General features: G+C 40.7%; 1 protein-coding gene across 8 annotated transcripts in view; it reads right to left on the reverse strand.

Annotated features, from left to right (window-relative positions):
* The window catches only part of fgfr3 (fibroblast growth factor receptor 3), a 153,872-nt gene that overhangs the window by 83,056 nt on the left and 57,533 nt on the right, over nt 1-13,283 (reverse strand). For all 8 annotated transcript variants that reach the window (XR_009825336.1, XM_062042388.1, XM_062042387.1 and 5 more), the window contains exon 3: nt 2,054-2,329. Coding sequence is in view for 7 of the 8 variants with exons in the window: in XM_062042388.1 (XP_061898372.1) it covers nt 2,054-2,329 (276 nt within the window). In the remaining variant the exon portion in view is untranslated. The remainder of the gene's footprint in view (nt 1-2,053; nt 2,330-13,283) is intronic.

Genomic DNA, 13,283 nt, shown 5'->3' on the forward strand with positions numbered 1-13,283 from the left:
GAACCTCTGACCTGGGGTCGATCAACTAAGATGGCACCAAGTATCCAAATCCATGATTTTTAGGTATCATGTAGTGATTTATATGTGAGCAGGAGGATTTTGAAATCAATTATCTGATGTACAGGGAGCCAATGTAAGGATTTAAGAATTGGTGTAATGTGCTCACATGTTTTGGTCTTTGTTAGAACTCTAGCAGCAGCGTTCTAACAAAATTGTATAAACATATACAATTAGCTAAAAAGTTAGCATAAAACGTTAGCATGCCAATATAAGAAATGTTAGCAAGCTTCCAGGATGGCGCGAAGCATCAAAATCCATGGTTTTACATTTAAACATACACAATTAGCTAAAAAAGCTAGCATAAAACATTAACATGCTAATGGTATCATGATGACATAGGACAAGTTAACGTACTTCTTAGATAGTGCCACATATCAAAATGCACTATTTTTAGGTTTAAACATACACATGTAGCTAAGCAGTTAGCATAAAACGTTAGCATGCTAATATAAAAGACGTTCGCATACTTCCAAGATGGCGCCAAGTATCAAAATCCATGACTTTTATGTATGAACGTATAAAATTAGCTAAAAAGCTAATATAAAACGCAAGCATGCCATAATAAGAGATTTTAGCATGCTTCTAAGATGGCGCCAAGCATCAAAATCTACGATTTTTAGGTTTGAACATACACTAAAAAAGCTAGCATAAAACAATAGCATGTTAATGTTAGCATGATGATATAGGACAAGTTAACATACTTCCAAGATAGCGCCAAGTATCAAAATGCACTATTTTTAGGTTTAAACATACACGTTTAGCTAAACAGCTAGCATGAAACATCATCGTTGTAAAGCTAGCATGCTAATATAAAAGACGTTCGCATTAGATTTTGCCGGTTCCGGTTCTATTTTCCATTCTGCTTAATGATTTGGTTCCTTATCGACTCTTATTTTGGAAAATAGAGAACAAAAAGGGTGCATTAGCATCAATTTTGTTTAGTTTGGAGGGAACATGACCTTACAGAGCCAACAGTGAGGTTTTGAGAGGCCCATAAGTAGCATAGAAAAAAAAAACAACCTTTGGAAAATAAATATAATAAATAAATATTCCTTTGTAGAATTTAACAAAATAAAACCTACGTGGAAACAACGCACAAATATAACATTTAATAATATTTTCTAAACTTTTAAAAATCTTTTGTCATCTCCCTAGAAAATATATTGGTGACACTCAAAATATTGTAATATGGTTTGTTTAGATTAACAAGGTGAAAATATCATACATACCATGCAACTCATGATATTTCAAGATTTTGAGGAAATCTTGATGATTATAGTTTACAGTTTCTGAAAACTTTGAATTGAAAATCTCAGAAACTGCAAAGCATGATGATCAAAATGATAAATAAAGGTTTGACACACCTCACTGTGCATGTAATGAGTTAATATCACATATAAGTTTCATATTTGAAGTTGAATTGCTGAGTGAATGGACTTTTACACCATATTGTAATTTCACGAGTTTAATAATAGAAATAACTGAGTGAAAATGTGGTCGCTGGAAAACATGCAACTTTTTTCCGACGACAATTGACCATTTACCTATCGAACATCAGGAGCACTGTGGCAAATGGGTGAAAGCTTTTGTCCACAAACTTAACCACTGCTCTGTGAATTTCGTCTATTCTGGCCCGAGTCATTGCACTCTTCCCTGCCACTGTCAAAGGAGAGCGGTACCGTAGACGTGACCTGGAGCGGGTACTTACTGCCTGCCTCGGAGCCATTCAGAATCTGTCTCTCGTCATGCTCATCTAAATGCGAGGGCATTTATTTCAATTTAACAGGTAAAAGCGCTAACATGATAGGCGGTGCAATCTTTTCTTGGAAAATGTCACCCATAGAAATCGTTAAAAGAATCCTTTGAAAAAACAGTAAGCCATTCCAAGAAGTTGATACACTGGGAACAAGAACTGAACAAGAACCGGTTTTCGATTCTCATTTCTAACTACTATGTTCGTGGGTTAGCTGTAGTTGTAGTTTTGTCTTCTCACCTGTCACCCTGATGGTGTAGTTGCTGAGCAGCATGTTACTGCGGCCCAGTCGACACGCATACACGCCCGAGTCCTCGTACGACACGTTGATGATGCGCAACATCCTCTGGCCCACCCGCGTGCGATTGCTTGACACCAGCCCGTCGCCATCTTTATACCAGACCACCGGCCGGGAAGAGGAGGAGGCAGAGTCCTCTGGGTCACATGACATTTCCAGGGTGTCCCCCACCCCCAGAACGAAGTCCTCCAGGAAGGCCGCCTCGCTGGAAACAGCGTCTGAAAAGACAAGAAGAAAGAGAACTGTCAATATTTTATGACTTTGTTCTCTTATTGTTCTACTGCCTCATTGAAAGCCATGCTGGCTCCATTTTACAACAATTAGCATATGCTAACCACAACGGTGTGATCTATGACAGCCCACTGGTGACCCGACTGAAAGGGTGGCGGGAGCATTGGCTTTGCACCAAATGACGTGCAGCAAACAGGAAGTTAAACAGACTTGTTTAGCAGCTTCATTATTAAAACTAGAACATTCCCATGGATATTTTGATGGGCCTGCTATCCGTGCCATGAACCTCGATCGAAACAAGCATTCTTCTAAAATGGCGGCAAGTATCCAAATCCAGGATTTTTAGGTTTAAACATACAGAAGTAGTTAAAAAGCTAGCATAATATGTTAGCAAAAGAAACGTTATCATAATTCTAAGATGGCAGCAAGTATCAAAATGTATGATTTTTTAGGTATAGACATATACAATTAGCTAAAAAGCTAGCATAAAACCTTAGCATGCCAATATAAGAAATGTTAGCAAGCTTCCAAGATGGCACCAAGCATCAAAATCCATGGTTTTATATTTAAACATACATATTTTGCTAAAAAAAGCTAGCATAAAATGTTAGCATGCTAATGGTAACGTGATGACATAAAACACGTTAACGTACATCTTAGACAGCGCCAAAAATTAAAATGCACTATTTTTAGGTTTAAAGATACAAATTTAGCCAAACAGCTAGCATAAAACGTTAGCATGCTATTATAGAAGACGTTCGCATACTTCCAAGATGGTACCAAGTATCAAAATCATGACTTTTAGGGATTGACATATAACATTAGCTAAAAAGCTAGCAAAAAACGCTAGCAGAGGTGTTGCAGGCTTTCAACATGGCGTCAAGCATCAAAATCCATGATTTTTAAGTTTAAACATACACATTTAACTAAAAAAGCTAGCATAAAACATTAGGATGTTAATGTCAGCATGATGACATAGGACAAGTTAACATACTTTTAAAATAGCTCCAAGTACTAAAATGCACTATTTTTAGGTGTAAACACACAAAATTACCTGACCAGCTAGCATAAAACGTTATCATGCTAACGTTGGCATGTTAATATGAAGGACGTCGGCATACTTCCAAGATGGCGCAGAGTATCAAAATCCATGATTTTTAGGTTTAAACATACAAAATTGGTTAAAACGCTAGCAAGATGTTAGCATTCTAACATTCTTACAATTATGCTAACAGTTAACGTGCGTTAACTGGGCGCTTGCGGCACATCAGGCCTATGATAATACGTTTTAGGGGACCCTCAATAGGCGGCCCACAGGCCACGTGATGCCCTCCAAAGCTTTTAATTTGGCCCTCTAAGCGTCAGAAAAAATTGGACAAATATAATTGAGGATCTCTACATTAGGGCAATAGGGCTCCACTTCCCAAACTAAACCACAGCATTAGCTTGATTCATGTGTCACAATCTGATGCATCACCTGGACTTTACCTCATTGAAATACCACTAAGGTTATGTAAGTGAAGTATGCTATGTGGCAGCAACAAGCTACAGGTGCCTAGATGGGCTGCAGTAGTAATAGAAACTAAAGCATGCTGACTTTATTATACAAGGGTACACTTTCTTATACAAGTTTAAGGTTCATACGCCCGTGTTGCGTTTCTTTGGCTTACTGCAAGTACGAGGCAATTGACGAAAAGCATAAAGAGGTGATGGGGGCTTATCTAAAGTCGGGTCGCAGGGGCAGCAGCCTAAGCAGAGAAGAACAGACTTTCCTCTCCCTCTCTTCCTCAAGCTCTTCCCGGAGAGTTCCGAGGCGTTCCTAGCCATGCTGGGAAACAGTCTCTCCAACGTGTCCTAGGTCTTCCCCGTGGCCTCCTACCAGTCAGAGGTGCACTAAACACCTCCCCAGGGAGGCGTTCGGGGGGCATTCGACCAGATGCCTGAACCACATCATCTGGCTCCTATCAATGTGGAGGAGCAGCGGCTATACTCGGAGCTCCTCCCGGATGACAGAGTTTTCTCACCCTACCTCTAAGGGAGTGCCGCCAACAGGAAACTCATTTCGGACACTTGTACCCAAGATCTTGTCCTTTCGGTCATAACCCAAAGCTCATGACCTTAGGTGAGGACAGGGACGTAGATCGACCAGTATATTGAGAGCTTTGCCTTCCGGCTCAGCTCCTTCTTCACCACAAAGGATCGATAGAGGGTCCGCATCACTGCAGACGCAGCACCGATCCGCCTGTCCATCTCACGATCCACTCACCGACACGGAGTAGGAGGTGCCTCGTGCGGAATTGAACTAAAGAGGGTGGAGTGGCATAAAAAGTGCGGGGCTGTCAGAGCTGTGGAGTCAGAGAACCGCACTCCAGAACAAATATGAAGAGTCTGTTACTACATCAGGCTCAATGACCATCTCTGTGTGTCGCCAAAGTATCCACAGCGTTCAGTTCACTCTCAATATGTCTCATCGGTTTTTGTGCGTACACGCAATTAACACACGAGGCCCCAGGTCCTCTCTAAGGCCTCTGGCACTACAAACAAGTTTTTTCATTCTCCCAAACAAAAAGGTCCATTCATGAAAATGAAAACACGGAGGCGCCGGCTCTGAGAGGAGCAAGTCAAAGCCAGCATGAACAGCTCACTGACTGACGGACTTGGTGTGCGACACATGTCTCAAATGTCTTAAGAACCGCACGTCGTGTCACTTTTTTGAAGGGTCACTACAGCCGGGAACACATTTGCTACCATGTCTCAGTCCTTTGTGCTTTAGACTTAGACAAACTTTATTGATCCACAAGGGAAATTGTTCCACACAGTAGCTCAGTCACAAAGGCTGGAAAGGGTAAGGATATAAAGGATAATGCAGGTATAAAGTAGACAAAAAATGTACCATCGTAGCAATATAAAATATATATGTAATATTTACATATTATATATACAGTATATAGTATATACTGATATAGTATATTTTATATAATAACAAGTTTAATTAAAGCTGCAAGCAACGTTGAACAGGCTCTCACACTGCAAGTCGGCGGTCACGTCCTTCCCAATGTTGTTACAATTTTCCACCACAAGGGGGCGATATTGGTGTCGATATCAATGTCTAGTCATGATCAGTTCTCGACCTTCAAGCCTTATATTAGTTTGGAAGGAGAACTGATCAGTTAAAGGCAAGTAGTGACAGTCTGATGGTTCATGGCGAGAAGCAGATTTTGGCGCCAAGCTCTGCCCAACCACGGATTGGTACTAATAGGTACTTACAAGGGCTGTGCACCTCTACCTTAAATGGTGATCCGATATGAATCTGGATACGATAAGATTCACTAACATTACTTTTTAAAACATTACGTATCGCTGCGATTCCATGCAGATGTTTAAAAAATTGAGCACACTCCACCCTAACAAGGCCACCGGCCTTGATAATATTCCCTCCAGATTCCTCAGGGACTCTGCCTCCATCATTGCCCCGATCATCACGCACATAATAAACCTATCAATTACACAAGGCCAAGTACCAAAAGATTTTAAGATAGCAAGAGTAACTCCCCTCTTTAAAAAAGGAAGCAAATTGGAACCTGGCAACTACCGACCTGTTTCTATTCTCAGTTCCATTTCGAAAGTAATGGAGAAAATAGTTTATGAACAGGTTGATAGTTACCTTGCCACTAATAAACTCATGTACAAATTCCAATCCGGCTTCAGAACTAACCACTCCACTGACACATGCCTTCTCTATCTGACCGACCACATCAAACATGAGGTGGACACGGGCAAATACTGCGGCATGGTCATGCTGGACCTTCAGAAGGCCTTCGACACCGTTAACCACGCTATACTGTTGGATAAGCTCAGAGCAATCGGATTTAACAAAACCTCATGGAGCTGGATGCAATCTTACTTGGAGGGGAGGGAGCAGGTGGTAGAGGTGAACGGCACCGTGTCCCCCCCCTCTCTGTGAGCTGTGGAGTCCCCAAAGGCAGTATATTGGGGCCTTTACTGTTCCTAATATACATAAACGACATGTCATTGGCATGCGACTGTGAATTGTTTTTGTTTGCGGATGACTCTGCCTTGCTGGTATCCGGCAAGGACAAGTCACAGGTGGAGAAAATCCTCAGTGCTGAGCTCTGTAGAACTTGCACCTGGCTCGCTGACAACAAGCTATCCATACACTTGGGTAAAACAGAATCCATCCTGTTTGGGTCCCACATCAACCTCAAGAAAGTCAATGACTTCACCATAAAAGTAGGTGACATTGTTATCACCAGGAAAGATTAGGTCACCTACCTAGGTTCCATTCTAGAGGCTAACCTTTCCTGTGATAAAATGGCAACCAAGGTAATCAAAAAGGTCAACCAACGAACGAGATTTCTCTACAGAATTTCCTCTCTAGTCAACAAAAGCACCTTGAGGATTCTGGCGGGAACTCTCGTTCAACCCTTTTTCGATTACGCATGCACCTCCTGGTACCCCAGCACCTCCAAAACCCTCAAATCTAAACTCCAAACATCTCAGAACAAGCTAGTCAGGTTACTTCTAGACCTCCACCCCAGATCCCACCTCACTCCTACCCACTTCTCTAAAGTGGGCTGGCTCAAGGTGGAGGACAGAGTTAAACAACTTGCACTGAGCCTAGTCTATAAAATCCGCTACACCTCCCTGATACCGAAGTACATGTCAAACTACTTCCTTAACGTAAATGACCGCCATAACCACAACACCAGGGGGAGCTCCACTAACCACGTTAAACCCAGATTCCGAACTAATAAAGGTCTTAACTCATTCTCTTTCTATGCCACATCAATGTGGAATGCGCTCCCAACAGGTATAAAAGAAAGAGCATCTCTATCCTCCTTCAAAACCGCAATAAAAGTTCACCTCCAGGCAGCTACAACCCTAAACTAACACCCTCCCCGGATTGCTAATAATCAAATGTAAACAATCAAATGCAGATACTTTTTCTTATGCCTTCTGATCTCTCTCTCTCTCTCTCTCTATGTCCACTACTTGATGTCCATATCCTACACCCCCCCACCCGCTCCACACCCCTGATTGTAAATAATGTAAATAATTCAATTTGATTATCTTGTGTGATGACTGTATTATGATGATAGTATATATGATAGTATATATCTGTATCATGAATCAATTTAAGTGGACCCCGACTTAAACAAGTTGAAAAACTTATTCGGGTGTTACCATTTAGTGGTCAATTGTACGGAATATGTACTTCACTGTGCAACCTACTAATAAAAGTCTCAATCAATCAATCAAAGATGGAAGCTTTTCATGGTGAAAAGAAAATTTAATGTATATTCATGTCAGAACAATGTCATGTGTTTATGTTTTTAGAAGCATACAAAACAGGCGGTTCCTGTGATTATGAACAAATAGTAGAACTATCAACTTCAAGACATTGCAATCCATTAACTTTACGAAAAGAAGATGTAAACGAAAGACTTTTGAAAAAGCTACCAGGTTGTTCCTGTTGTTTACTCAGGCAGCAACAATAAAACAAAGAGAAAAGCAAGCTGTGCATAAAGTAGAGGTGTTAAAACACCACAAGTGCAAGATACAATTAGAACTAAACAGCAGCTTTAATGGAGAAGCTGAAATACTTTTCATAGTGCTGGTTACTGCGCAGCTAGGTCTTTATCTTTAGCACAATGAACAGTGTAACGGATTCTGTGATTACCTGTGGCTAAGTAGGGGCTGGAAGTCTTTCAAATCAGTGTCATTGTCTTGCGAGATAGTAGCGCTGCTAGCATTAGCATCCTGAGCTCCCTCACCGCCGGCTTAAGTGTCTTCATGCCGTCACGTCAGGTGCTCAGATTAGTCGTGTTTTATCGCTGCTTTCCAAGCTTTACAAATGTCCATACTTTTATCCAACTTACCATTCTTGTTTTTTTTTAACAATTCTGAACATTTACTATACTTTAGATCAGACCTTTGCAAAATACGGCCCGCGGGCCACAAGCGGCCCATTAAGATTTTCAATCCGGCCTGGCGGACGTTCTACATAACGTTTTAGACCTTTAACATCAAAACTGTAGCCGCCATTATGATGTGCAGTGCTGTTTTTAAATGACCGTGAGTCTTTAACTACAGAAAGTATTTCAATGGTTGAAATCTGCGCTTTTGGGTGTTATAAGAGTTTTATTACGGTAATCTACGTCACAGCAGCTCAGACGAGGAACAAAGCAGAGTCGGCGGGGTTTGTTTTCAGAGCAGCCAACCCGAAACGCGTGTGTCAAACAGATGCGGAAGCAGATTTTGACAACACATTTCTGCATACAAGTGATAATATATCATATTGTTGGTGTTTATTGCTTGATTGTAAAAGATGTCTATGGAGGAGCTGGTCTGAGAAATAAAAGAGGAGCAATGTTCATATGTTGTTAATATTCAGTCTTTTATTTTTCATAGTTAATATTGTAAATCCCACTTTCTTTATCTTAATGTACATTTTGGGTGTCCCATTCAGTAAAAAACTGTAAAATTCCATTCTGTTTTTTGAGTTGGTCTGTCAGAACTTTTTTAGAATTTTATCGGACATTGTGACTTTTGGTATTAGTGTTCCTGGAAAAAAAGGGACCTAAACACACATACTGTATAGCAGATTTTAACAGATAAATGTGTATATATAATTTATACACACATACACATTGGCCCCCCAGACAAATGTTTTCTCTCAATGTGGCCCCCGAGTCAAAATATTTGCCCAGCTCTGCTTTAGATTTAAAAGTCAGGGGTGCATTGTTGGTAAACACCTTTGGTGCTGTCTGCCAAGTTGCTCTAGGGAGGCAGCCTGATTCCCAGGAAGAAGGTGAACATTCCGCAACATTTTGTTGTAGCGCTTAACGCCATCGAAACATTGCTACTTGCTTTCTCTGTGCTTGCTATCTGCAACGCTTTCTCTGGCCAGATGGATGCTACGTGTGTGTGAGCGCCACAAATCACTACATAAATCAGCGTGGCTCCGCCCTCCTCCTAGCTCGGTATTATAACAAACAGCCCTTTGAAATTACAGAGGCCCTCTCATTGAGATGCGGCGGTGTGAGGCTGAAGAGCGGCCTGCTCACAGACTCCATCTTCTTTCTGTGTGTGAAGAGGTTTATTTATCCTCCACAAACTCGCACGGAGGCCGGCGTGCGGGCTGTCGGAGGAAGAAAGGGCCTCTTTATGTGGGAAGTCTGTCCACGCCCGCTAGTCACTCACTGACTGACACACTCACACACTCGCGCTCAGCTAGGGCCTGACGGAGAGATCTGGAAGGGCCAGAGGACGTAAAGACCAGGACCATGGACAGGAGGGTCCGACAGTACATCTACAGTGTCACAATCTACTGAATCTTCACTCTTCATGGTGACAAAACATTTTGGATAATTGTGGGCCGTACCACCGAATTAGTGCCACTTCAGCAAATCAACTGTATGAATTCACGATTAGACTTAATGAAATGTTTTCTAAGTAATGTGTGCTATACTATAATCTAAATGCAATTTAAAAGATTACCTAGTTTTTCACTCAGTACTGGCCTGTGGGGTGTTTACAAATTAACTTTAAATATCTGACAATCTGATTTCTGGAACTTGGCCACCATTCTGTTCATTGACCATGAATTGTATATCACAGTGAAAACACTACCACATTTACTTATATGACCCAATCCAAACAACCTTCACTAGTTAAGGGGGAAAAAAAATAAATGCAACCAACACAAAAAGTCAACACACATGGTATCACAGACCACAACCTGCTCATTGAACTTTGTGGATATTATAAAAAATGTCAGAGCGTCATAAAAAAATATAAATGACACCCATTTAAATCCATTACAATGCATGATGGGAAACATGCAAAACACTCTCTAAACGCATTTTAGCTGCTTGATATTTCTGATTGATTACAAAACTCTAAGGAGGTTGTCACGGAAGTAAACACGGTAGGAGTCAAACTTTCACATACTCTTAATATCCAATTTTATTAATTATATATCCATTATTTTAAAATAATATTTACAAATATATATGTATAGGCAGTATATATTGTTATTTTACATGCAGTAGACTTTCGCCCCGCGGTAAAAAAATGTTTTTGCCCAATGCGACCCCCAATTCAAAAAGTTTGGACACTTCTGCCCTGAAACATTACACCTTTGAAAAAATGTGGAATATTCTACAAGTCACATGGTCCACAGGAAGTTGCATAGTTCACATTCTCTGCAGGCCATGGAAAAGAAAAAAAGTGATAACATTTCAACAATAAACTGGGGTGGTTAAAATCTCAGCACAGTCCTGTTCCCCAAATTAATTTTTGGGATGTAGGGCTGGGCGATATATCGATATACTCGATATATCGCGGGTTTGTCTCTGTGCTATATAGAAAATGATTATATCCTGATATTCGAGTATACGTTCTCACACAGTTGCTTTTAGCTGCGGGCATTACACTACAGGCGTTTCTCACTCTTTGTTGTCTCTCCTTCTCACAGAGACGTAAAACAAGCGCACCTTCTTACATACGTCACATACGTATACGCCCTCGCGGAGCAGAGAGGTAGTGGCATGGGTAACGTTAGCTGTGGTGCGAGTGGTAATACGAGAGAAAGAAGGTGCGAATCTGGTAACAAATGAAGGAATAATTAATTCCCAAGAAAAACAGCAGGGGGTCAATCGTCTGGCGGTGGTTTGGCTTCAAGCGGGAATATGTCGAACAGACAACCGTAATTTGTCAAGTGTGGGGCAAAAGCGTTGCTACAATAAGTAGCATTACTGCTACAATGTAGCATCATTTGAAAAGTCACCTGCTAGAGAATGAAGAGTGCTTGAAACTCTGCATGTCAACATCTCCGTTCGGTGCCACACCAACAAAATGCCGAGGCAACCATTTCCACATCAACACCGTATGAAACAAATAGTCAACAACAGAAGGAGATAACGTCCGCAGGAACCTGCCACATAGCGAAGGACAGACACTATTTGATTTCCTATTATGCAGCTCATTTTTATTTGACACTTATTGAAATATCTTGTGTGACATCATGCACAAAAGTGCACTTTATTTTGTTTTAAACTATTGTAGTGGCGTTCTGTACAAAAAGTGCACTTTAATTTAGTGTTGTTTTGATATGTCATCTTAGTGACATCATGCACAAAAGTGCACTCATAGCTTGTTTTAAAATGTCTCTGACAATCTTGCACTTTCTGTTTTGAAATGACATGAATGTTTGTGCCACTGCTTAATAACTGTTTAATAAATACAGTTTTGGTAAATTGCCTTACTTGTGATTTCCTTCTCTGCATGAAAGTTTAAAATGAGCATATATTAATGCAGTATGAACAAGAATGTTTTAATGTAGACACATAGAATCATCATACTGGTGTGATTGTATGCAACAAGTGTTCATTCAAGGCTAAGGCAAAATATCGAGATATATATTGTGTATCGTGACATGGCCTAAAAATATTGAGATATTAAAAAAAGGCCATATCGCCCAGCCCTATTTGGATGTTATTTGTTTATTTCTAAAACATGTTTTTGTGTTCAATATCGCAATGTTCTCAGTGTCAACAAGTTATTGGCTAAATTTAATGTATTAACTGATTCAGTCCTCAAATGAGTTACCCTCGTCTTAGGAAACTAAAAACGAAATTCAGAGATGGGCCAATACATATTTTGAGTATTTCAATGTGTATGATCAGATATAGAGTTGGGAAAGAATAATTTTTTTTTTTTTTTTTGCGAGAGTTACAACAAGCAAATAGCACTGATTTGTTGGAATTGCCCTTGTATGCTTCCATCTATGTGAGAAAACTTTGGGGAAGACCATTTTCTGTCCCCAGCACACAAAGCAAGGTCCATGAAGGCACGCTTGGAAGAGTTTGGTTTGGAAGGACTAGAACAGCTCCAACACCAGTGACCTATGACCTCAGTAATGGACAAAAACAATCCACAGTCTTGTCAAAAGTCATCCCAGAAGAGTGGAAGCAATCAAAACGACAGACCTTTCACTGACCCTAGCTGTCCTAATACTTTCGTCCATGAAGTAATATTAACTTACCATTTTTATGGTAATGTTCCCCAAGCATTCAAAACAGCAGTTATTCATCCTCTGCTCAAAAGACCTAACCCTGATTCTGACCTCCTGCTAAACTACTGGCCAGGAGGTCGCACCTCCCCTTTATCTCTAAAATCCTCAAAAAAAAGTGTTGCAGAGCAGCTAAATGAACACTCAGCGTCTACCAATCTCTGTGAACCCTTTCAGTCCGGTTTCAGGGCAAATCACTCTACTGAGACAGCTTTCGCAAAAGTGACTAATGATCTATTGCCAACTATAGATGCTGATGCGCCATCCATGTTGAGGTTGTGGTTTGTGAAGCCCTTCGAGGCATTTGTGATTAATATAAACAGACTTTGATTGATTGATTTGATTCTCCAAAATAGCACAGATTCCAAATCAGAATCAGACTGAATCCATCTTTTAACGTCATCTTTCTAGATCTTCTTCCAGGGTCACAGCAGCAAGGCGGCAGCCTCTTGATGTTCTCTTGCGGAGGAGGAGAAGGAAATATAAAGCGTTTACAGAGTTTAATCTGCTGCTGCTCGGCAACAACAACCTGCAGGTCATCCATAACAGCAGTCGATGTGTTCATAAATACATCTGAGCAGCCTATAGTGTCCATGCTGCAGACGCTTCGGGCTGATAAATGCTGCTGCTGCGGCTCCAATCATCCCGGTGACACCAGGCTAATATCTGCACAATATCCCCGCATATCCACCAAGATGATTTTTACACTTCACAGCACACACTTTTTCAACAATCCCTTTTTCGAGGCCCAATTTAGAAGTTTGGATACTCCTCGGGAGATAGAACCTCAAACATATATACAGTGAGATGTATTGCTATAGCATGAACATACTCTACATATAGAG

Source organism: Entelurus aequoreus, linkage group LG03, assembly GCF_033978785.1.
Source record: "Entelurus aequoreus isolate RoL-2023_Sb linkage group LG03, RoL_Eaeq_v1.1, whole genome shotgun sequence".
NCBI lineage: Eukaryota > Metazoa > Chordata > Actinopteri > Syngnathiformes > Syngnathidae > Entelurus > Entelurus aequoreus.